The sequence below is a fragment of the Ambystoma mexicanum genome, chromosome 6p (genome assembly GCF_040938575.1).
Source record: "Ambystoma mexicanum isolate Mex_15411 chromosome 6p, UKY_AmexF1_1, whole genome shotgun sequence".
Taxonomy (NCBI): Eukaryota; Metazoa; Chordata; class Amphibia; order Caudata; family Ambystomatidae; genus Ambystoma; species Ambystoma mexicanum.
The window spans coordinates 1,459,922,224-1,459,949,086 of record NC_090935.1 but is presented as its reverse complement, the minus strand read 5'-3'; the positions used below and the strand labels follow the sequence as shown (position 1 = coordinate 1,459,949,086).

General features: G+C 45.0%; 1 protein-coding gene across 1 annotated transcript in view; it reads left to right on the top strand.

Moving 5' to 3' along the window:
* Positions 1 to 26,863, top strand: part of LOC138510848 (low-density lipoprotein receptor-related protein 4-like) — a 495,073-nt gene that overhangs the window by 415,073 nt on the left and 53,137 nt on the right. The window contains exon 12 of the mRNA XM_069626521.1: positions 21,099 to 21,228. Coding sequence (XP_069482622.1) covers positions 21,099 to 21,228 — 130 coding nt within the window. The remainder of the gene's footprint in view (positions 1 to 21,098; positions 21,229 to 26,863) is intronic.

Below are 26,863 nucleotides of genomic sequence, written 5' to 3'. Positions count from 1 at the left end.
GGACCTGGAGGTGGAGCAGCCCCATAGTCCGGCACAACCATCGCCTCTGGATGATATTGGGAAGTTCCACGCCATGATGTCGAAAGCGTGTCTGGAGTTTGTGCTGGCGCCTGAAGAGGAACGTAAAGACTGCTTCCTCGTCCACCATATGGGCAAGCGGAGGAAGGCGGTCTTCTCTGTGCCGATTCTCAACCACTTGTAGTAGGAGGGCCTGCGCATGATGTGCCACTCGTTTTCACACGTTCGTTGGTGAAAGGTTGCCTTGAAAAGAAATGTAATGCTGCTGAGTCTACCCCTAGATGCCTGGTGTTGCAGCCCACACCCGTCTGTGGTATTTGCGGCGGCCAGTTGTAAGGCCAGGAGCCAACATAAATGTGTTATGCCTCCAGACAGTGAGGCCAGGAAGCAGGACGCCTTTTGGCAAGAAGGTCTTGCTGGTAGAGGCTACGACTGTGAAGGCTGCAAATTCCTTGGCTATTATGGCCAGATATGATCGTGAAATATGACATCAGCTGGCCCCGATTCTTGAAGATCTGCCGGAGCAACACCAAAAGGAAGCAATGCTGTTGGTTCGGGAGGGGAAGGAGGCCTCCAACCACAGCAACAATATTGCTGTGGACCTGGCAGAGTCAGATTTTAAAGAAATTAATAATGGGGTGGTGCTCCGATGACAGGCCTGGTTGAAGTGCACAGACTTTCGCCCAGAGGTCCAATATAAGGTCATCAACATGCCCTGCGTGGGCGAACACTTGTTGGGCGAGGAAATTGATGCCCTAAAAGGGATGAAAGAGGATACGGAAACCGCTAATTCATTTGGTTCCTTGCAGAGTGGTTGCTCTTTTCGCTCCTTTCAAGCCTTTCTTGGAGCCTCTGGGAATGCCCAGTTTGCTTCCGCCAGAGTTTGAGGATATGGGCACTCTAGCTACTCATCTCAGGGTTATCAGCGATCGGTCCAGTCAGCTCAGAAGGGCCGGGACTTCCATGCTCAGCGAAAGAAAGGTTTGCAGTCCTCAGCGACGGCAAACAAAAGCTCAACAATGACTGCCATATGGACAATCTGCTGGGGGGCAGGGTTGCCATCTATGTCGACGAGTGGCGGAAGATAACATCGGATAAATGGGTGCTGGACACAGTGTGTCTTGGCCACTCGTTGAGTTCCGGCGTCCTCCGGTGCCTATTCCACCGGTGCTGTAGCCGCATCTCCCCATCCTGCGGCAGGAGGTGATTCTCATGCTAAAGAAAGGGGCGATGGAACCAGTTCCGGTTGCGGAACAGGTCCAGAGGGTTTACTCCCGGTACTTTGTTGTAAAAAAAACTCAATGGAAAGTGGAGGCCTATTCTAGATCTTCAGGTGTTGAACAAGAGTCCGCAACGCCTTAAGTTCAAGATGCTCACCCTGCAAGATGTCCGTTCGGTGCAGCCGGGCGAGTTTCTGGCGTCGTTGGATCTGCAGGATGCCTATTTTCACATGCCTATGAGGCGTAAGCGCCGCAAGTTCATACCTTTTGTGGTCAGAGACGAGCACTATCAGTTTCGGGTCCACCCGTATGGCCTGAAGTCGTCCCCCAGGATGTTCACAAAGTGTCTGGCTCTGGTGACGGCCTTCCTCCGGAGGGAGGGTCATCATGTGTACCCCTACTTGGACGATTGGTTGGTGAGGGCTTCGTCGCAGGAAAGGGCACGAGAGTCTCATGGCAACCATGCAGCTTTTGCAACGGCTGGGATTCGCCGTCAACTTCGACAAATCATATTTGACGCCATCCAGAGAGTTGGTGTTTCTCGGGACGCAGTTTCTTAACCAGAAAAATCTGGTAAAGCCTTCCAACGAGCGTGTGGAAAAGTTGCGGGCCAAGGCAAGCGAGTGGAAGGGGGCGCAGTGGTCTCGGTCCGAGGCTACATGTCGCTGTTGGGGGCCATGGCATTGTGTATCCCTCTTATTTCCAATTGCCGCCTGTTCATGAGGCCGGTGCAGGAGTTCCTCGCGGACAGATGGTCGCAAAGTCGGAGTGTGGTCTGACATATTGGTGGTCAACGAAGGCTTGGTGGACGCCCTTCGCTGGTGGACATGCACGACCAATCTTGTAAGGGGCATGCCTTTGCTGGAACCGGAGTTGCAGTTTACGATCGTAGCAGATGCTTCCCAGGTAGGGTGGGGGGCACACCTCAACAAGTCAAAGGTGCAGGGCCTGTGGTCTCGGGTGGAGACTGTTGCATATCAATGTGCTCGAGTTGAAGGCATTGCACTGGGCCCTGAAGTCATTTCTTCTGCGCATTTGCAGTTCATTGGTGAGGGTCTTAACGGACAATACCACCATGTTGTTCTATTTAAGGAAACTGGGGGGCACACATTACAGAGCCCTGTCAAAGGAGGCGCAGGACGTGTGGCATTGGTCTCTAGCTCAAGGAATCGGCATTGTTGCTTTGCCTCCTGGCCGGCGTTCTGAATGTTCAAGCGGATGCACTTGGCAGGGACGCCAGTCAGCTGCACGAGTGGAGGCTGAAGGAGCAGCAGTTGTCCAGAATCTTCCAGCAATGGGGGCATCCTCCCTTGGATCTGTTTGCTATAAGGGAAAACAAGCAGTGTCTGGAGTTTGCCAACAGAGGGTCTCATCCCGAGTCATTGGACGTGTTTTTGTTCCCGTGGACTGGCCTCTTTGTGTATGCGTTTCCCCCGTTCCCGCTTGTTTGGAGGACCATCCAGTGGATTCGGAAGTACCAGTGCCGGGTGATTCTGGTGGCAACATTCTGGCCCAGGCAGATGTTTTCAGATCTCCTTCATCTGGTGGTGGAAGAGCCGGTTCGGTTGGGAGCAGATCCGGATCTCCTGTCTTAGGATGATGGCAGTGTGTGGCATCACGATCCGGCATATCTCAGCCTGGCGGCGTGGCTCCTGACCACTCTGAATTTGGTCATTTAGGAATATCCAGAGAGTGTCGACCGATCTTGGATGCAGCGAGGGCATCTTCTACGAATGTCTCGTATGGTCATAAATGGAGGAGATTCTGTGAATGGTGTAAGGGTCGTCCAGAGGTTGAGCCTTTGGACGTTTTCCCCGGCTCAGGTTCTCCCGTACTTGTTACATCTGGCAGAAGGGGGCCTGGCATTGTCATCCATTAAGGTGCATTTGGCTGCGATTTCTCAGTTCAAGAGAAAGCGCCATTCTGCTCCTCTATGTAGTGACCGTTTGGTAAAACATTTTATGAAGGGATTGTTTCGGCCATTTCGTCCAGTGAAGAAGTTTGCACCGGTATGGAGCCGTAATGTGGTCCTTTTGGCTTTGATAAAACCTCCTTTCGAAACCATGTTGACGGCTGCTTTGAATTTCCTCTCATGGAAGGTGGCATTTCTAGAGGTGATTACCTCAGCCAGGCGGGTGTCAGAGTTACAAACACTGGTCATTGACCTGCCTTACCTACAGTTTACGAGGGACAAGGTTCTCCTGGCCACTAACTCGCACTTTATCCCGAAAGTGCCGTTGGCATTTCACAAACCTTCCTGTATTGCTTTACCCTTGCCAGTGGAACGGGCCCTGCATTCTCTGGACGTGAAGAGGGCCCTAAAGCTTTATCTGAATGGCATGCAGGACTTCAGGAAGTCTCAGCAGCTGTTTGTGGCGTATGGACCATCCAGTAAGGGGACTTTCCCCGCTGGATTGCCTCTACAATTTCGTTTTGTCATACAAAAGCTGGAAAGCCTTTGAGGGGTGCTCTGAAGGCCCATTCTACGTGGTCCACGGCGTCGGCTGCATTGTGGTCTGGGATACCGCTGGTGGACATTTTCCAGGCAGCCTCCTGGGCGGTGCTGCATACCTTCACCAGGCATTACTGTCTGGGGCAGCAACATGTTGAAAATATGCAGTTGGGGCGTGCGGTCCTCCAACGCCTGTTTCAGTAAGGTAGGGCCCACAGCTTTGTGGTGTTTTCTGTTTGCTACATCACTTGCTGGGTTTGTCTCAAGTATGTGATTTAATACTGTTTGTTGGTTTGCCTGTGTCACACCGCCACACATTGGTTGTACTGCTATATAATCTATTCACAGCATGTGAACCCATGAAAGATCCAATGCTGGAGAGGCGAGTAGTTTCTTGCCTGTAACTCAATTTCTCCAGCGTTGGTATCTCTCATGGATTCACATGCACCCACCAGCCGCCCCTCCAGGCAAATCAGGGTTTGGGTTTCCTCTACTTTGGAAGTTAAAATCTGAAGGAAAGCCGTGGGGGCAGGGCTATTTATACCACACGTCTTATTGGTGGGGCCTAAAGCACCCAAAAAGGACGTTGATAGGACACTGAATTGTCAAAGTTTTTCATAGGAAAATGCTAAGTTAGTTACCGAGGTTTCCCAGCCTGATGACGGGGGAAATATTCACAGCATGTGAATCCTTGAAAGATACCAATGCTGGAGAATGGGAGTTGCAGGTAAGAAACTACTCACTTTGTTTGCTTTTCCATATTCACTTCACTTCAGGGACTTGGCTTTTATTTCTCAGACTTCTGATATGTTCATTCACACGGGGTCACTCGGTTACTTTGTTTCTTGTGTTTACTTTCTCTCACTTTCAATGTATCTTTCAAATGCGGGTCTCCCTCGGTCAGGCTCAGACCCCTTCTTTACTTCCACCTGTGGGTCTCCCTCGGTCATGCTCGGACCCTTTCTTGCTTTACTTGGTGCCTTCCCGCATGCGCTCCGCTTCCCGCCCGCTCGCCCGAGTCTCTCTCATTCTCGCTCTTTGATCAAACTCACCGGGCAGCATTGCGGGGGTCAGCCGCTCCGTCCTTGGGGATGAGGTCAGGGTCTCGCCACCTGCCCCTCGCACCCCTTGTGGTTGGCACTGGCCACAAGGGAATGAGCAATTGTCCGGAACTCGCAAGCCGGGTCCTGGCTGTCTGATTCGAACACATAAGAGGCACGGCTCCTGTGACACGCTGCAGCCTTTTCGTCTCACGGGCCAGCGTGTCTACACGCAGTCATCCTCTGGATTCTCCTAACTCCCAGTCTCTCGGCATCTCCGCTCCAGACAACCTTCCCACCTCGCTGCTGGTGTTTGGGATTTCAAGATGGATCCACTGCCGGTCTCAGCCTTGCAACCTCCCTCCTGCTCTCCCAACTGCAGCTTCCTTCTCTCCCTCAGCAGCCTCCCTTTATAAACCTGTGTAATATTAATGAGCTGCAGGTGGGTGGTCCAGATTGGGTCTGCCTGCCCTTGCCAGATGCAATTAGTGGGTCAACGTGAGGGTAGTTGGTGCTAGTCTTCTGTTTCGTAAGGTGTTTTATACAGGTAATCTTTGCTACTCTCAGTTGTCTCCCCTTCGTTGCAGTATTATGTGAAAGTGAGAAGGGGGAGATGTGTGTTTGCAAATACCCCAAGAAGGTAGAGGGGGGTTGCGATTGTGGGTAACTGGTAGAAGCGGGATACCATGTCTCGCCTAGGATATTCCCATGAAAATGTCCCCAGACTCCCTTACCCAGGTGATCCTCCCTCGCTCGTCCACCCCCAGGGTTGGGGATCCAAAAGCAACGGCTCTCCACTGGCCACCTGAATACCCCTAGGTTTCTCACAGTAGTTACTAATATGAGGTGTTATTGTCGGCCGTGAGATCTGCAAATCACAACTGTTTTGTTGTGCCAATTATATGCAAAGAAAAACTATTTTATATGAAACCCTCAAATAATATTTTTCTGTAGCACACACAATCCAGTCTTTTTATTTATATTTATGGATGTTCCCGTATTTGATATTGGCATGTGTTTGGCCTAGCATGTTTTACTCAAGAACCAAGCAAGTAAGAGAAGTGGGAAAGACGAACGAGTTTCAATCCACAAAGTAACTGCAAAAATATGGGTTTAAGTATTGAGATGAAATCATGGCAGCCTTTCTGGTAATCTATTGTATGTTTTTTTTTTTAATTGTATGTGAACTTTTATGGGTATAGCCAAAAGAAAGTATGATTCATTTGCAATTCACCACAGCAAAGCTAATTTACGCAAGCACAACAGTGTATTGTAAAGGTTAATTGGCTTGCAATCTGGCAGCAGGATGTCTGCCCCACCTGGATCTTAATATGGCAGTGATTCCTATGTGATACAATTACAAGAGCTTTAAAACAATGTTTAGTGTCTAGCCTACTAGTGACAAGCATACTCTCAAAAGGTCCGTCCGATTCTGCAGTCATGTGTCTCTGGCATTTTTGTATCTAGAGGCTTTATAAAGGGCAGTCCTAGCTAGGTCGACACGGAGCACTCTCCATGGGAGGGGTGGAGGCAATCACCCAGGAGGTTACAGGTAAGGTGCATAGATGGCTGTTAACAGGGGCTGCAGGGGGGAGTTGAGTAACTTCAGCGGGGGAAAAGTAGGATTTAGTAAAGCGATCAGCAAACCACTGCAGGAGCACTCCTAGGTTGGCTGTGTTTCCCCGTGGCTGAACTAACCCAGCTGTGCAAGGCGAATGAACCATGAAAGGCTGGGGCATTTTCTTCTCCAGCCTAATATGGCTCACTGGCCATGCTGGCTCCGGTACCGCACCCTGAAATAGCCTAGGCGGCACTCGGCCTAGGGCGGTCAGTCCTTCCACTCTGCCTCACTCTCCAGGACCCCTCCCTCTGCTTTACTCCCCGAAGGATGATCAGGGCAGACCTTCCCGAGCAGCATGGAGTGAGCAGGAGTCTGGAGCTGAGCGACAAGCAGCTAAGCATTGTAATCATTTTAAAAATGAACTGCTGAAGGCATGCATGTTTGCAAGCAGTATATATATGCGTGACAGTGTATGCAGGCTTGGTGAGGGGGGGTGTCTGTTGGATGTGCAACTGAATGAACAATGTTGAATATGGGAATGAATAAAAGCGGTTTGGCGAGTCTGCGAGTGAATAAATGCTAGTAAATATGGGAGTGTCTGTATGAATGAATGGGAGGTATATAAATGAGTAGTGTTACATGGGGGGAGCATATCTGAAGCCAGCAAAGACATGTTTTCTTACTATGGGGTGGCATTTTAAACAAAGGGGAAAGCTAACATCATCAGTGTACTTGCATGGGAAGGTGGGGGATGGGGTGTGGAATTCTAAGCGGCCAGAAAAGTCATGTTTTATTATGGCTTGGGAAAGCCAACTGGACTGTTTCTATGTGGCCATATTGAATTACATTGGTGCATCCAATCCAATGGTTTCTCCATACAAGTAATATTCATGTAAAAGTTTAACTTCTTGCTCTCTAGTGTAGAAATCAAGTCTTGAGCCCATCATTTTTGCTCAACTGCTGTTGGGCACGTGGTTAAGTGTTCAGACGCCATATCTAATTTGGCTACAATTTTGATGCATTTATTAGCCCACAGCTTTAGAATTGAGCTAGATTTATTTTAAAAAAAACCTCATTGAGTTTGCCAAATATATAGAGCACGTGGGGGAGTTTATTTTATTTAATAACAAGGATTGCCAGTCAACAAGTTCTTGTAGAGTGTGCAGGTTCAGTTGGAGTCTCAATATTTGAAGCACTTTTCCATATTTTGCCCACTATTTTGGACCGATCTGTTTACGTACGAGGTCTGAAAAATTGTAAAATTAGGCAGAGTATTATTTTGCCCTTCTATAATTTTAACAAAGGGCTTATTTAGATGTTCTTGTACCTCTTTGGTCTATTTTCTTTCAATTTGCGAGGAGTATGAGATTAAGGTGGGCTGAAGATCTTTCAAGATCCCCCACTAGATGAGATCCCCCGCTAGATAAGGGGGTTGAATTATAACACCCAAATACTTCCAGCTGGACTAATTCCAGTTTACAATTATTAGCATGCCAATTAAACTAAGGGATTTTTTTCTTTTTTGGGTGATCAAAAGACAAAATGTTCATATTCGAAGGATTCATGGCTAAATCAAGATCCTGCAAGAAATTAAGTCAGCAGGCCCGCATGTATATGATCCATTAGGACCTTACCGTCAGCATATGCTAACTAATTGATGCAGAAGTTTGGGAAGGAAATTGCCAAAATAAGAAATGTAGAAGCTGAATAGGGCTGGAGCCAGGGTAGAGCCATGACTAAGGCCACGGAAAATAGGCACTGGACATGGAGCCTTTAGCATCTAGGGGGATTCTCATATGACGGTCAGAATAGATATATTTTATTATTTTATTCAATGACGAAGGACGGACATCCTGCGATGTTCAGTTTAACCCACAATTTGTCTATTACCTTCATCAAAGCTTTTGTGTAAGGACCCATGCCCTTTCGAAAACTTACTTGCTTAGGATCTCTAGAATTTGACCAGACCAACCAATCCTCAAACTGTCTTTAAATTAGGGACACAAAGATTTTACCAGGCGACTTAAGAGTGATATTTGCTTGTAATTTTGTGGGTCCTCCCTATTCCTTTTTTTAAAAAGGGGGGGCTGAATGGGATAGCTTCCAAGATGGATTCTAAGAGTTTATCATGGATTGCTGATGAAGAATGAATGACCCGGTAAGGATGACCCTCCAAACAGCTCAGAGAAGGGCAGAAAAATAAGTCAAATACTGAACAAGCTTATTCATAAACTGCATTTATTAGAATAAAGGAACATAAGTTGTGTAGGCTTTTGTTAGCATTGTAGAGGTGTGACTGGCCTGTGGTATTCCAAGACCATATAGAAATCAAAGTAGCCTCGCCTACTCGAGTAGCTGGCAAAATATGTTGCTCGGATTGGTAAAGTGAGGAAACAATTGAAGACCACTCATCCAGGACCCGCTGTTGGATCATTGCAGGGCCTCTGTGTGCTAAAACCATCCATTTGTTTCCATAATTCTTGTCGATGTGGAGAGGTGGTCAATCTGTCAGAGTAGACAAAGGTCTCTTGTCTTTTAAGGGTAGTTGATTTATCTTCACAGCAAGGTGGAGATCGGAGAAGGTGTATATGTCCTATCCCTTTCACAGAAGATCAGGAGCCTCCTTCAGGATAGTAGCTTCAGCCAAATTAGATGATAAATGCAGAATTACCTTATATCTAGTCGTTCAGGGGAACTCAACTTGGCTGATATCTTTAGAGGCATTCATGTGCAAACGCTGAATATCCCGAAACAATCAATGAATGATGTTAATGGGGTTTAAAATTATCTTTGAATCTGAACCAAATGGGTTTTCTCGACACAAGCGATAAGTATCAATGGGATTGCCTTAAATTTCAGCTGTGATACACTCAGGCAAGATCAGGACCACAATCTGGATTTTTCTTGTTCCATAGTTGGGAAAGGAAGCGCCAACTCCTTTTTTTGTTTGGTTATGAAAGAGTGCAAAAAATAATTAGGAATTACTTAATAATTAGAAATAATCAGGCTCTTTTTTGTTCCATAGTTGGGAAAGGAAGCGCCAACTCCTTTTTTTGTTTGGTTATGAAAGAGTGCAAAAAATAATTAGGAATTACATTCTTGATTAAGGACCATTTCCCCTGAGTAGGTGGACAATAGAGACACAGGAAGCTCCTCGGACTACAGGGGAGGTTGTTCGATGATTGGATTTAGAAACTGTTCAATATATCCCTTATCCAAGGAGGGAGCAGGCAGAGATTTGGAATTAAAACCTGCTTCTTGGTTTGAAGGTCTTCTAGCTTTTTTTTTACGCTTCGTGGATTTAGGTTTCTTTTGGTGTATTGTGGCTGTTGGATTGCCGGATCTGCTTGGGAAGCTTCTAACAGGGATACCTTTTTAATTTATGAAGACATTTTCAAGATTCTGTGTTATTTCCTGAAGTAGAGCTTTTTGTGTTTTATTTTTCCCTGCATTCGATTTTATATTTGCAAGATCCAGGTCCACGGGAGCTAAGTTTGTGGCAACAGTGTTGGCTGTGCCTACCCCTTGATCGTTAGGTTGTCGAGGTCATCTTGAAAGTAGAAGTGTACATTTCAATGGAGGACATAGCTACTTCTTGAGATGGAGTGGTACGAACCTTTATGGAGTTTGTATTATTCCGGAGTGGCTCCAGTTTAGCATAGAAAAGCCCTACAGGAAAATACCATTGGAGTTAATTACATTTTAAACCGCTTTTTCCACCGTAAACTCTGCATTGATATTTTTATGTTACTTAACTAAAGAGTTAAGAAACAATTAAGCTCCATTAAAGAAGAGCGACCCCCCATTCCCCAAAACTCTAAAAAAGCCGTGTTGTCAATAGTTTGAGGAGGAAAGCGAGGCGTTGGGGAGGGAATATAAGATTAAGTGGAGGCTTCCAGAGAATTAGTTATTAGTCTGAAATAAAGACACAACTAAAGTACAACTTTAATCATGTCTCGAGGCCAACTGCCAATCCCGAGTCAGTCGTAGAGGTAAGTGCTGCCGTATGTTGAGCAAGAGATGGAAGATTTCTGTCTTCAAGTGGATTTGAGCTGAAGATCGAATTTTGATTTGTCTGTTCCTGAAGGAGCATCTGCAGTAGAAGCGTGTCTGATTTCGATGAACTCTTTGATGGAGGAATCCCCAAAAGAGCACATAAACCTTGTGATTTTGCTTCAAACTGACTTTACAATGTTTTTTACTTTAAAGCACAGTTTTCGTTTGTGTCAAACCCCTCCAGTGCAACATTGGCCAAAGTAGGACTCATGGGTGCGAGGTGGTGTTAGATGTGCTACGACAATGGATTGGCATAATGGGGAGGAGGTGGGGGGGGCGGGGTGGCATGAACTGAAATTTTCCTGTGCAGTGCATACATAGTTTAAACATCCAGACAAGATAATCCTCTATAAATGAGGCTTACCTGTGTTTGAGGAGCCAAAGCAGGAATCACTCGGGGCGGACGTGATAAAGCGAGTCTAAAAAACCTCTGTGACCGACCGCAGACTGCACTTGCCCACCTCACTACCATGCTGTGCTGTGTGCGAATAAGGGGATTTTAGCGTCTCCCCTGCTGGTACTTCTGCATGTTTTGCACACAAAGTGAGACTCCAGAAACACATGTCTGCATCGGAACACTCTGGCAGACTTCACTTGCTGGCCTCACTTCCTCTACTTTTTTTATTTTTAACCACAGAAAACTAGTAGGTATAAATTCCAGAAATTGAGTCAAAACAAGTAGTGGTAGGTTAGCCTCAATTGTTCTAAGCAAAAATGAACATGCATCTATCACCAGCAATCTCGTTTTGAGTGGTCACATGATTTGTGATTTGTACATTGTCATCTCTGAACACAGTGGCTTTGTAGCACCTCAAAGGTGAATGGAATAAGTAAAAAAAAAACCTTTGCAGACCTTTGGAACAGATAAAGCTGTAGTGCGGAGGGTTGAAAAGTACAAAGGACAAATACATGCATTTACAATCAGTAGTTACTTGAGAGCCTGCATGTGTGCAAGGCAGTGCTGGAGAGGCAGCCAAGTTCAATGCAAAGGCTTTTTTAATGAAATGTATAATTTACTTTCCTTCCTCAACATGCAAGTGACTTTCTTTCAGTTTGAAGTCTAGGGCCAGGTCATAACACCAAGCTATACCGGCTACATCAAGAGTTCTGCTGTCCATCTTTTTTCTTCCTTGGAAAAACCATGTTTGCAGTAGATCTGAGAGAATTCTTTCGCCTTAGATAAACAGGTCCAGTATGCCCATGACTCTTGTGGGTTATACAAAGTACCTTGAAGCCGAGACAGTAAGCAACTGGCAGATACTGCAGGGAGATCAGTGCAGGACCAATGTTTTCCAAAGTTTTTGGGCAGAATGTGGATGAACCTTTTCTGGGTCACTGGGAGGAGGCTGTTGTAATAATTAAGCCTAGATATCTCCCTAACTGTTGTACCCTAAACTGATGAGTCTGAAGAGTGACAGCACGTGAAATGTAATTGGGATTGCCTGGTGATAAGTTAGACTTGGGATGAGAACACTGTGCTGTCAATCACTAAAAGGTTTTTAGCATTAGCGGACAAACCTGGAGGGCACAGAGGGAGGGATGGGTGAAGCGGGGGAAGAGCTGGGAGGTGGTGGCTAAAATCTGTTTTTGAGGGATGTAGACAGAATCTGTTGTCCATCATCCAGTCTTGTATTAGGATAAAGGAGGAGATGCAGAGTGTGCCGATGGAAGAGTCGCTATGTCTGAAGGGCCCTATGTGCATCATCCCCATAGAATTGGAATAATGCAGAAAAAGAAGAGATGCAGTCAGATGGGAGTTCAAGATAGGAGTTGAAAAGCCAAAACCAGTGGAATCTTGCGTGCTGCCAAAGAGGAGGACATTGGGAGAGGAAAGGGCCAGTTTAGAATGGAGTTCTTGGATTAGAAGGAAGCAATCTATTTCAGCGAAATGCCCCTGATGCCAAAGAATGTTTGAAGATGACCTACAAGGTTGGAATGATTGACAGTGTCAAAGTCCATTGACTGATCTAATAAATGAGGATGGGAGCAGATATTCCTGTCAAGGGACTCTGAGCTCATTGATCATGGAGAGCAGAGTAGATTCTTAAACCTGGCTGTTCTGAATCCCTTCTTTTGGTCGTGCAAGGGGTAATGTGCTCAGCTGCATGACTGTTTGTATTTCAGCAGTCTGGGGGAGAAGCCATCACTCAGTGAGCAGTTGATCAGGTGGGTTAGTGCTGGTCAAAGGAGTCTATACAGCAATTAATAGACCTTGCCGGGCATTGCAAGACCTGCTCTGAAAAAGCTTTCTGTATTTTGTGCTGTGATAGCATCTGCTCGTGCAATGAGATTAAGGGAGGTGGTGACATCTGGCATTTTTACCATTGTGGAGGGTTAATTGGTGGACCTTGCTTGATGGGCACAATCTTTATTTGAATTTAAGTTATTGTTTCAAGAAAGGACAGATTATCTGCTAGGGAATAAAACTAATGGATGGAACACATTCCTGGGGGGTTAAAATCTCCTTGTAGATTTTAAACACCTCTGCTGCAGGATGATGGTTAGCTGGCATGATGCAGCCGTACAGGAAGGCTTTGTTTTTCAGGTGATGGTGGGGGTGTATTCTTTTAGCTGTCTAAGGCAGGTCTTTTTGTCCTCATAGCCCTTGAATTTGTGCCGGCATGTCTCTACTGCTCTATTTGACTGAGAAGAGTTGGATCAAGTTGAATCAATGGTTAATTTAGATTGGAGGTGTGACTTTATTGGTGATGGTGGGGGCAAGGATGTCCAAAGTCATAGAGTTCCTTGTAGAGGGTGTCCAGAAAGTAATCAGTAACCACACTTTGAGGTAGGTGTTTTGACGGAATCTGTGAAGTATCCTGTAGATGCACGCTACATGGGTCTAACTTGTATGGACCCCGAGATGCAAGACCTAGTGGTGGTTATGGGGGCTCTCTGATATTACTTGCTCTGTAAAAAAGTAAGCAGCGGTCAATCTATGAACTGGTGGTTACGTGGGAGCCCCAAGCCATAGCTGCAGGGAAGAGAGGGTGGTGTCCATGCTGTGGATGGCAGGCTATTAATATCCAAGGAATCGCAAGTCTTAAGAAGCAAATCGCCTGACTTTGTGGGGAAGTCCAGCCTAGTATTTAAATTTCACAAGGTGAGGATGGAGTTGGAGACAGTTTGCAGGTTGGAAATGGAATGTGGTCCTTCATCTTCAAAATACAGAATATTGCATGGAAGTCTTTAAGTTGTAATTTTTGTGGTGCACGTGTCCTGATTGAGTATTGTAAGAAACTCATGGTGACAACAGTAAAATGGACACAAATAATCACGGTTCAAGGGTGTATTGTGAAAAATGAAAAGTGCATGCAGGTTGGAAAAAGGCCTAATCTAAACCTAAATCTAAGATGGAAGCAGGCGTTGACCATCAAATGAAAATAAGGCAGTCCTAGTGGTGTTGTGTCAAACAAAAGGGCCTATACTACGAAAAACATATTGCCAATTCCTTACGCTAAATACAAAGGGTGTGGGGTTAAGTTTCAAGAAAGGAAGACATGCTCTCCTATTAGTCAGGAGGCGGTAGCCTGGGTCTCCCTTCTCCACGTTTTGAGCATGGGATAATGGTGGGATGGTGGAGCACAGTACATTCTGGCTTTTCCAGCACAAGACAGTTCCAATGGCAGTTCTCCGGACCATCGACGGCCAAGTCTCGTTTCCTCTGCAAGTCTTTTGCCTTTGGGCCTGAGGTGCTACAAATAACAAAAACAAAAGTTCCTTTAACAAATGAAAGTTTGTTTCCAAAGTTCAAAAGAGGGTGATGCTTTCACCCATGGGTTCCCTCTTCTGGACTGACCCTTTCCCAATTGTATTTCTTTACATCTCTTCTTTTCTCATTAAAATTTGGGTGATCGCTTCACTCCTTGGATCTCCGTCGTCTTGGCTCGGACCCTTCTCTGTGCTTTCTACTGGTTTCAAATGTTTGCGGGAGTCGCATCCCTTTTCCTCATTTACTATATGGGATTGACTTCCTTTGCTTTCATGCCAATTCACGAATCAGTCTTTCGAATGTACAGGGATTTTGCTCAACCCTCATGTATGAGCACTTTGAGTTCCTTTGGCGGCCTTCCTATGACCTTCTCGTTACTGTAGTTCTGGTCCAACGGGGAATAACCAGCATTTCTCGATTTAGCCCCCATGTGGTGCCGGTTTCCCACTTCAGCTGTTCTCCCCTTCACACCTTTTACAGTTCATTCACAGTTCAATATTTTATGTTCAACTTGACACTTTGGCGGTGTCACTCATCCCAGCCCGGGGTTTTAGCAGTTCATCCCTCGACTCACTGGTTGTGTTTAACCGCAGGGCTTTTCGCTTCTCTGCAGAAACTAGGCCGGTACCACGGTTGCGGCACTCTCCTCTACCTTATCAGCATAGGCTGGCCCTGCATACCGTTGACATCTGCAGCATGACACTGGGGCTATTGTCAGTGGTCTTATATTCCCCTCCACGAAGGTTACACGGGCCGGGGATGAAAAGGTCAAGGTCACTTCTCTCTTTGCCACCCTCTAGCTTCTCGCCACCTTTCTCCTTTTGAACTGCCGCGCCATATTAGCCATTTCCTTGTACCGTCTGCCATCTCGTCCTGTGCTTTCTTGCTCCAAGTTTTATCCCTGTGGAGAAAAGGAAGGGTCGTTGGGTCTGTGTGATTTGAATTAATTGCCTGTCGGGACATGTCAGGTAAACCGCTTTATTACAAGTTTGTAGAACAGTTTTCATGTCGGAATGTCCTACGGGATAGGATGGGGAAATAATGCTATTGTAAGAAGGAGGTTGATTGGTAGACTGACAAGAACGGAATGGGTAGGGTTTGTGAAATGGACGAGAATGTCGAATGGAGGACAGAACATAGGGGATTGTGGGAATTGTAGTATTTTATCTGAGCCGATAGGGTGTTCGGTAGCTGACAATGAAAGGGATGGGATTGATGGGGTTCACAAAAGAAACCAGGGGAATTGTGGGAACTGTAGTGTTTCTTTTGCACAAATAGGAAGCGCAGGAAGTACTGAATAGAGGGGCATGGAAAAGAATGACCGGGAGTATACAGGTAGGAAACAGGGGTTCTGGGAGCTGCGGTTTTGAGATGCTGAGGGGTCTGGACTCCTAGTTGGTTTACCAGAGGTGTTGGGGTGATTGGACTTTATTAAGGGAGCTTCTGTCGGTGGAAAGGAGGTAGACCTGGAATAACGAAAGAAACCTCAGGGAGTTCAGCCCCCTCTTCTTCCTCCTCGGTAGAATACCACATGTCACCCTGGGTATTCCTCCCCCCAGAATGACCCCGGGTTCTCCTACCCAGGTGATCCTCCCCCACTGGTCCATCCACAGGAACTGGTTTCAACAGCGATGGCCGTGTCCTGGCTACCTGAATAAGGGTTTCTTTAATTCTTACTGGTAGAATATCCTCAGGTTTCTCACAGTATACACTTACATGCGATACGTTCAAGTTTAGGAGGACTTGGCCATGGGTAGCTTAGTAACAGGGAGACATCTGCAGATGAAAAAGAGGCTACAAGTCTCCATATTATTTTCCCCGTTTTTAACCATAGTCTTAGTCTGTAGGAAGGAGCATTTGTGTGGTGTACTTAACTGAAACCAAAGTGTCTGTCAAGCTGAGGCCGTGGCGCTCCATTTTGTTCAACAAATCATGGATTATATCTGTGTGTGTTTGCAGATATTGTGTTCAACATAGCCATGTTGATTTGAATTTGTGGGTCTTCCTGGGAATGGGAAGAATGATCGAACTGCGTGTTGTGCTCAGGGTTGCCATATGAGCATCTAAGACCGCAATGATGTGCTGATTGGCGGAAGCTTGGAAACTAGGGGCCAGAGCTGTGGCGAGTGTATTCGGAGGTGCGTAAGAGGAAGGAGGAAAGTGAAACCAGAGGTGCATGGAAGGAGGATAGATGAAAAGGGGAAATGGGAAAGCAGGTTGGAGGTAGTCCAACATGAGGAGGTTTTTATGGCTGCCCCGAATCATGCAGAGGCCTTTTTGTAGATGATAATGCTAAACCATTCCCATCTCTAAGAGTGTAAACTCTTGGTTTCTGCTTAGACACAAATACCAACCTCGCCAAACAAATTAATATGACCGTCTCAGCCACTGCTTACACTGGTAAACTAATTAGGGCCTGCAGACCTTTGATCTCCCCCAACAACTGCCTAATTTTAGCCAGAGCACTTATACAATCCAAACTGGATTACTGTAACAGCCTTTATGTAGGTGCCAACAAAAGAGTAATCAATAAACTGCAAGTTCTACAAAACAATGCACTCCGTGCCGCCCTCAATATTCCTAGAAGAGAACATATCTCGGCTACAAAAATTTCATGCAAATGGCTCTCCATCCAACAAAAAATAGACCTAAAAACCATCTGCCTCACTTACAAAGCTCTCAACCACCTAGCCCCGCCCTATTTAACCAATAAATTCACCTTAAGACAGAATACCAGAACCACCAGATCCTCCAATGCACTACAACTGACGGTGCCCAAATATTCCCTTAAAAGAGCCGCTGGATCCAGCTTCCCAGTTCTAGCCTCACAACTGTGGAACACTATCCCACTGGATATCAAATCCACCCCCACCTTCCAACCTTTCAGAACTAAGGTCATCACTTGGTTACTCAATAACCAATTATCTATGTATGCCTAATGTATGAATGTATCCTTTACTATGCCTGCTTGTTATTATCTGCTTTCTTGTAACTATACATATGCTGCACAAATGTACAAATGTTCCTCACCTTTGCCTGTAACTTGGTGTTTAAGCGCCCATATACCCCTGGGTCAGGAGCGCTATACAAAAATAAATAAACAAAAAAAATAAACCCAATCTCCCTTTTACCAGAGTGTCTTGAACGTATCAAGTATGATGGATTACCAGTTGCAAGATTTATACTTGTATATGGGGATGTCATGCCAAGGTAGCAGTGGCATGAGTCAGCAGGCAAGATGCTTTTTTCTTCTAATATGTGAGAGGCCTCACTAACCATTTGGAGGAGGTTGTCTGAATTAGAATGGGGGATAAAGGATACTAGTACAGGGGCTGAGCTCTAGTGAGCACAAGATCCCAGTGACAAGGGAGGAACAGGGACTCAGGAAAGCTGCAGTGTGAGACTACAGCAGGGTTAGTCAACAAGTGGCTCTTACAAATGTTTTGGACTAAGACTCCCTTTATTCCTCCCCATGGAATATACTGGCTATGGATGATGGGGGTTGTAGTTCAAAACATGTAGTTAGTCAAAGGTTGCTGACCCCTGGTGTAGGGGAATAGGGTCTGAAGCGGGTGGTCAGCATAGAGGAGAATGAGAGGTAGAATAGGACAGCCCTTGGCAGGAGAGCAGACTGAGCATTGAGTGACAGCAAGGTCCTGAGAAGAGGCCTGAAGGTGCTGGAAGGTCGGGAACAGAACTAGTGTACATAAAAATGCCTAAACCGGGGATTGACCTTTTGACCCACTGCAATTCTAATTACTTATCAAAGTTGATCAATAATCTGAATTTTGTAACCTGTCAATGACTGGCCATTAATTTGTATACTGCTTCTTCCATCCAAATAGTCTATTCACTTTCTCCCAGTTATGTTAGCGAACACAAAACTAAGATCAATTGTGTGTTAAAAGTGCTTTGCCAATATATATTTACTTCAGACCATAGATTTCTCAGTGAATATCTACATATTTGTATTGTCCATTAACTTTAGATGGAATTGGACCAAATAAATCCAAATTATGTGCAAAGTAAATGATCACACATGGTCATTCTCTGTAATTGAACACCTCTCATGAGATCTGGCTGAGAGCATTTGTATGTATTTCTTGTGTCCGTGAAAATATTGCTACTTGAAAAGATTATGCTTATTTAGCAAATGGTACCACCTTGCTCTCCCAAAGACACCCACATTTGAAGGTTTAGCTACTAATCCTGACAGTGGGCAATGTGTTGGATGAGAAACCCCTACGAATTTGATGGATTAAAGTTGGCAATAAAAACATCAAAGTGGATATGCTGTTGACATGCACTTGATGGACTGGTAGCCATGCCATGAGAATACAACATAAAATGAATACCCGTTTTCACAAAATGCCCAATTATGAGCTGTATTCAAATGAGCTAAATCTTTGGAAAATTGGTTTCTCATCATCTAGGTGCACTCCAGTTAATTATTTATTTTTAGCAGTGACAGAGGCATTTGGGATATGCACATTATAGGTTGCCAGTCAAAGGATCGAATCTAAAGGGTCGACAGATCAAATGATCGTTTATTTTTTTTTTCCATTTTTTTTTTTTACGGGGGGGGGGGGGGGTCCCCAACCCCTTTTTTTGCTAAAAACCACTTTTTTTGCTAGAAAACACTTTTTTTCCCTAAACAAAAACCTAAAAAAATATATATAATAAAAAAAAAATTCGATCCTTTGACCTGTCGACCCTTTGGTGTCGATCCTTTGACCTGTCGACCCTTTAGATTCGATCCTTTGACTAGACACCCACATTGTATTTATGTCCTGGTGTTTCAATGCACACCTTTACACCTTTTCAATAGACCTGTAGGGCATATAAACCAGAGCTCGTATTGGGGTCCTTGCTCAGAGCGTCATGATCCTGTTGCATTGTGGGCAGAGGGCACAAAGGTCTGAAGGTGAAATTAAATCTTAAGATAGCCATTGGTGTTGACCTTTTAAGGTAATGCATTGATAGTCTGTGGAACGTGTAGAACATATATAAGAATACCAGTCAGGGGGCTTACTGGGTTGACTGCTGTCCTCAAGATGCAGATGAATTCTAATAATTTAGCATAATAAAATCTATTCATTTTGTCAGTCATTTAAGACCATTTTGGGAACATGATTTTCGTGCCACTGAACGAGAGATGTGATGTGCATCACTGGGCATTAAGACATTCTAGTGGACAATTACATTGTTCTCTTTTATCAGTAAGCTTAGCTGTGTATCATTTATAATTTTATAATTGTTGTTTTGTAACAGCTTGATACCAACGAGTGGTTTCTAAGCGCAGGATCGGGATTCAAACCTGTGTTGCACTGCGTTGTCTTGCAACACATTGCCCCTGAGCTATCCTTCCTCACCAAGATGTATAGATGTGACATGACCATGTTACCTATTCTGGAGCACTACCTATTTTCAGCAATACAATGAAATCACCAGGACATGCAAGCCAAGACATTGACTTCCAATATCAGAAGTTATAAGCATGTACCAGTGTGTGCGTCTCTCTTTGGTGTTCTTTGGGTTAGAATATAAATCCAACATAGGGTTCGAGTAAATTCAGGCTTTGGTGCAGCATTGAAGCCAATCGTGGGTGTGGAACCATTAGTCTCTTTGCAATTTCTTTGTGTTCTCTATGCATCTTGGGTGAGATTTTCCAAAAAACCTTAGTCTTGTAAAATGAGTACTCTAGTGCAGCATTGTCAAACATAAGGCCGGGTGGCGGATCAGGGCCCTTAAGCTCCTTACTGTGCTCTTCTACCTACAGTGCCCATTGGAGTAGAGTGTGCTCTGAAAGAGGAGCTTTAAGATAAGGCTCCTTAGCTTCTGATTGATTTACTTGGGAGAAAGGCAATGTCACCAGCAGATGTTTAACTGCTCTATGTCCAGGTTGCACAGCACCACTGTACTAAAAGCAAAATAGCCACAAAGAAAATGCAATTGCCAGTAAAACTGTAAACCATGGAATAAACTCATTGAAAGAGCCACCTTCTCATGAAAGAGGTTTCATTTACACCCTTAAGACTGCATCTTTGTCCTTGCATAGGATATCATTGTAAGCTCTGCCCACATGCAAAATCCGAATGATCTTTTCCTGCATCCACCCAGAAGGGCTTTAGAACCATATACAAATAAAGAATGCAGTTATTCTGGGATTAGCATGATACATAACAAAGACCCATAAAGCCTCATCAGTGCCTGAGCCATTCGGTTTCCAGGAAGCCAGGCCTGAAACCTGTTCATTATTTGGAACACTGAATCTACAATTATTGTTAAACAACCAACACTAGTTCCTTGAGTACTCTACGGCAGCATGGCTGTGCAGGGTAATTTCACACCCAAACTTTAAAGAAAGTGCTTAACCAGTTTACCTTGAATCTAAAACCTGCATTGCAAAGTTAAATCGCAACATTAAATGAAAGCCTCAGTCTTTGGCACAGCTCTTCCAGACCTTTCAATATTTTAAAATGGAGTAATTTTTATTTTCCTAATTTTCCACTTCACATTTTCCCACAGTGTGGTAGTGACAAGAGTATCAGTTGCTTCCTCCTTGATGGCTCTGTATCTATCTTTTTTCTATGGTTAGTACAATACTTTGCTGGGCTGCAGTGAAATGCTGCTTTGTACTGGTAGTGGTCTGGCATCTGAGGTGTTGGATATTTAATTTGGTTCCCACGGAACGATGGATTTTTATGTAATGTCTCCTGAAATCATCACTGTACAAAGCACTTTTCCAACCCATTATCTGATGAAACTCCTAGGAAGAGGCCAACAACCCTCATGATAGTTGTCCTCCCTCTGTGACCCAGCCCATTGACTGTATTTTGTGAAACCTCTATCTGAGATATCTGGGTTGAACAAACGAAATGCAACTTGGTTGTTTTTGCAGGGAGACAAATGGCTTGATCCATTCTTGGGTGTGACCTCCTTCAGCAACCTGCTAAAAAGGGCTTAGGATGCTGTCTGTGATGCATATTTCACTGTACAATGCATTTCTTTTAGTGACCCATCACTGGTTTTATTGCAGGACATCAAGTACAGCGTCTTCCACAACTCTAACAAGACAAACAATGTTTGAGAATGAGTTGGATGGTGAAACCCTTACCACAACTGTATTTGTCAATGATGCCTTTGATGCACAAGTCATTCCAGAGGAGGTGAGCTAAGATGGTTTGTGATTATTCATATTTGGTTCAGTGGGGGGGCAGAGTGTGGCAAGGTGCATCTTGGCAAAGACCTGTAATCTTAATTATATGTGAAAGACTGATAATGTGATTCTTGTTAAGTGACTCACCCGAGCAAATGACCAAACAAATTGTTTTTTGCTACGCTAAGATTTTTGTCTCGCAAAACAGTTGCTTATAAACCACATTCAAATATATTTTCATCAAACCTAGCATTAAGGAAGCCTCCTAGGAGGTTACATCTATTGAAAGTCCTAGGTGACGCTGTCCTTGCAAGTCTGTTCTACAATTACTGTAATCCCATTGACTCCTCTTAAATTAAATACTTTATGCACTTTCCAAAACCTTGTGTACGTACAGTATTTCAGAGCTCTCAAGTTTCCCGTGGCCATGTGAGCGACACATCAGGTCCTGTTCATTTCTTTAAATGCAGTTTTTTTTCTTTGACATTTGCAGTTTAGTAAAAATACAAGTCCAAGAGTTCCAAGCAAGAACAGGGCTGGGTGGTCTTCTCACTCATGTCCACGGAATATGAGAGTTCTGGGATTCACACAGTTCTTCTAAGTCCCCACATCAAATTGTACTGTGAAACAGCTTCTGTAATCAAGGCCACGCATGGATCTCCAAGACCTCACAGACCAAGGGATCTACAGTATACTTGAAACCTTGAAATTAGTTAATACTTGAAATTTATCGTGCACAACACAAGGGTGAGAGAATGGCCTTCAATTAAGGATTCTACAAAATAGTGTTGATTCTCAAAATAACAGGACCAGTCATTCAAGGGAAACAAAACAAGAGGGATGGTAAGGAATGGACACATGTTCATACGATCAGCCTCCTTAGCTTACAACAGTCTGTGTTCAGAGTTGGATCATGCTGAGGGCTTCATACATGAACTGTGACAACAAACAAAAAGCCAAAGGTTTGTGCTACTTAATGTTTGATTCTATCAATGCCTCATGCAATGATTACTGGTCTGACTGCTAGTTGTGATGAAAGGGGAGTTCTTGCCTACACTTTAGACATTTGGGTATTTGGGTTTAACATCTATGGAAAAATTGATGTCACTATGCCCTACTACATTGCAAATTCGCAATTAGTAATGCATTTCATATTAGTGATTCTATTTTTTCAGCTCAGGCTAATAATTCTGACTTCTCTGTCCAAGTCCTGTGGTCCTGTTATCACTGCCTTAGTTCCCCCTGATTATTCAATTTTTCATATAACTGGTCCCAGCCTACATGGTGGGTAGCAATTTTCCAGAAAGACTAAATTGTCACTTGATTGTGTAATTCAGCTCACAGGCATTGCGATATTGATTGCCAAATTACAGCTCTCTGATCATGTATGTTTGACAGTTTTTTTGTTAATGTCCTCTTCTTTCTAGGTTGTATATTGAGCAGCTTGAACTCATTTTATCTGGGTTGGCTTGCTTTCAAGAAAACATATTGCACCTTGGTGATTTTAACATCCACCTTGAGAATACATCACTTCCTTTTTAGTTTAGTTATCTGAATTGGCACACCTTTAATCATATCACTGATCTAGTAGCTGCACAAACCTTTGGCTCCTTGTTAGACCATATTGCTAGTTGAGGGTTATCTGTTCTCCTTCATTTACCTATAATGCGCACTTAAATAATTTTCTCATATCCTTTTAGGCAGAAACACTGCAGCATTTAGCATTTCCCATTTGGGGCTCTAGGGGGGGAGGGGGGCCCGAGAGCCCCAAGAGCCCCAAATGGGAAATCAGCTGTAGGCAGAAACACTGTGGCATGCAAACACAACCGCATTGTTTCTGCCTGCTTTGGCTTTCACTTTGGGTCTCCGGTGCTCCCCAAAGTGATAGCCACGGCAGGCAGAAACACAACGCGGTTGTGTTTGAAAACGCTGCAGTTTTTCTTTCTAAGTTTCTCAGGCTCCTCCGGCTCAAAGGAGCCTGAGAAACTTAGAAAGAAAAACTGCAGCGTTTTCAAAGACATTAACATTGTATTTGTTTGCGGTCGCTTCAAAAGCTACCGCAAACATAAATACATTTTTAAAGCTGCGGTTTTATTTCTAAGTTTTCCGGGCTCCTCCAACCCGGAAAACTTAGAAAAAAAAATGCAGCTAATGCTTATTTAAAAAAAAAAAATGGCACTTACCGAGATTCAGCTGCAGCTTTTCTGCCTGTAGTCTCCGGTCTGCGTCCTCCGAGTCCCGGCACCAATGAAGGAAAAGCCACCCAGTGGTAGCTTTTGTTTACTACAGCTGGCTGGCTTTTCCTTCATTAGTGCCGCAAAAGCCAGCACAGGCGGGCATCCGTTTCACAAAATGTGCTTGCTTTTTCAATTTTTGAGCTTGAATTGCTCAAAATTTTACATAGGAACTTTAAAAAAAAGTGTGATTATATTAGTTTTATTATTGCCCATCTTTTTGGGCAATAAAACATTTTGGGCGAACCATTCCTTTAACTTCTACTGAACGGAGTGGTAACATTCATTGTTTTTTGTTTCAATAAGATCAGTAAAATAAGGGTCCTTCTTTCCGCAATTGATACACCAGGAGGAGGATCCCACAATCCTCTTGCATCAGGAATTTTCTTGACATTTGTTCTGCTTCCGGGAGGTTTCTAGCACCAAAGGAGAGGCTGAACTATTGGTTGGTAACCCTTAACATTCTCATGCGGATCCCATACCAAGTTAGTTTTTCATGATTGCTTTAAATTGTCTTCCTATTTTGACTAAGATCAATTCCTTCTTCCAGCAGCTGGTCTTTCCAGTCTGCATAAAACATGTTTTAATTTGCCAGCTTAAGAAAAACATTTAATTTGGACCGAGACAATCCAGCTAAATATCAACCTTTTGCTAATTGCCCGTTGGTAGCCAAACTCATGGAATCCTTTCCACAGCCCAAATCTAAGACATTGTACTCCTCAACAAACTTCTTGATAATTATCAATTTGGATTTTGTCTGGCACACGTGCCTGCGTCCGCTCTCCTATCCATTTGGAACACAGCTCTCGAATGAGCCAATCTGGGACACTGTTCCATAGTCTGTTTGCTCATGTTCTCACCAGCTTTCAGTACAATGGACCACGGAACCTTGAGCAAAAGATTGCAGTGGTTCGCCCAAGGCAACATTTAAGCAATATGCCCCGAGCGGCGGGGGCATTACTGACTCAGGTAATGCCCCGGGGCCCATAGTTATAGGCCCCGAGCGAAGCGAGGGCCTTAATGAAGGCCCCGGGGCATTACCAGATTCGGTAATGCCCCTGCCGTGAGGGGCATATAGCTATTAGTACCCCAGCCCGCAAAAACTGCGTGACCGGGGCACTAAAAGCTTTAATTTTTCCCCGAAACGCTGCAGCATTTCGGGAAAAAGACGTCAAACAAAATGGCCGCCATGGAAAGGGAAACTGAGTCCATTTTCCATTTCCATGGCGGCCATCGGGAGCGGACACGCTGGAAACGGAAGATTTTCCAGCGCATCCGCTCCCGAGAAAAAAGAAGGTAAGTGGGGTTGGGAGGGCGGAAGGGAGGGGAAGGGAAATAAATAAATAAATAAACATACCTGTGTCCCCGGCGGGGGACGATGGAAGCCTCCAGCGGTGTGGAGGCTTGGAGCGGGATGGCCCCGCTCCGACTCTTCACACGGCTGGAGGCTTTCATCGTCCCCCGCCGGGGACCAAGGCATAGAAGATAAGTGGGGAGGGCAGGGAGGGAAGGAAAAAAAAAGCCTTACCTCTGTCTCCGACGGGGGGCGAAGGTAGCCTCTCAGCCTTGGGGATGCTCGGAGCGGGGATGGCCCCGCTTCGAGCGTCCTCATTGGCTGAGGGGCTGCCACGCCCCCTGCTGGGGACAAAGGCCGTGGAATCCCGACTGAGGCATTCCCGGGCCTGGTAACGACTCGGTGAGGGGCCATTCATTGCACCCTCGTCGGGTACTAATAATTGGTATCCTTGATTCTGTCTGGAACAATCTGGTGGGTTATCCTTGGTGCATGTTTTTCATCAATCTAATGTCCCATACAGAGTACCTTGGAGCTCATCCATCTTGTCCTTTTTAATCTGTACATCATCCCCTTCTTAAAATTATGCATGCACATAAAATGGGTGATCGGTCATTTGAGGACGTGCAGCTCATTTTAAACTTTTAACAACCATCACTTCCACTTGACCACCATTGCCTGCATTTCTATCATGCAGGATTGGATGAACATACATTGGCTATAGTTGGAGTCCAAAACCGGAAAATCATCTTGGGCCCCCTCATATCTTTAAACATCTCATCCCATATATTGTGCTACTAAATATTCTCACAGGAGTTACTATTTCAACTGCTCCAGGCAGGATTCTAGGCGTCCCTTTGGACTCAGTGTCTCTTCTTCCTCACATCCTTCGAATCAGGAAATCCTGCTTCTTCCAGATGAGCCTCAGACATATTCTTTTCTTTCTCTGAATGGTGGATTGAACAGTGGTGGCAGAATCTGTGATTTAGCTCCTGGCTGGATCAAAGCATTCCCTATTTGCCGGGCTCCCAGCAGCTTCAAATAAGAAGCTGCAAGCCATTCCACATGCCGCTGAGGGATTTGTACAAGGATTTAGAAAATCTGATCACATTTCAGCCAGGAGTACTCATCACTGGTGTAGTATCAAAAAGCTCAACTTATTAAAGACGTTACCTTATCCATAAATCTTTGGTGTCAAGCACCGCCTTATCTTTAATTTATCTCTAGAATCCCTGTTTAAGGATCAACCAATAGATACCTGCTCAGTGTTCTGAAGTCAGCTGTTTGCCATTGTGAGAAACCTGAAGGTGTCTCCCTAACTAGTCCCCGGGGATCTGTCATCCTGGTGGCCAGGACACAGCCATCGCTATTGGATCCAGTTCCTGGGGGTGGACCAGTAAGGGAGGATCACCTGGATGGGGGGTCGTCGGTGAGTGGAACACCAACGGGTGAGATGTGGTATCCCCTTTAATACCTTTTTCCCATCCTCTCACTTTGGATATTCTAAATCAATGCCCCCTTTTCTAACTCAAACACCTTCGCACAATACCTAAGACAACGGACTAACACCAGAGCCGTTTACCTGACATGTCCCCATACAAGGGTCAGGCAATTGATCAGAATCACACACACCTGATGGCCCTTTCCCTTCCCCACAGGGATAACCGGTGGAGCCAGAGAGCACAGTACGAACAAGGGGGCAGCCAGCATGACGAGACCACTAAGCAGGCACGGCAGTCCAAGTGAAGGAGAAAGAATAGAGAGCATGGCGAGGAGAGAAGTGACCTTTCCCTTTTCATCCCAGACCCCCGGAACTTTCTTGGAGGAGAGCCTAAGACTGCGAACAATAGCAATAGTGTTTTGCAGCAGATGTCAACAGTACACGGGGCAAGCCTACGCCGATGAGCAGGAGCGAGGGAAGCTCCCGCGACCATGGTACCGGCCATGATGCTGATGAAGAAAAGCCAATCTGTTCATCACAGCTGTTGAGTCGAGGGGAGAATCGATGAGAACCAGGCTGTGTTGAATGAGAAACGCAAAGTTGCAAGTATGAACCAAGTTCAATGAACTGTATGAAGAACTTTAACAAGTGTGAAGGGGAGGACAGCGGCAGAGGG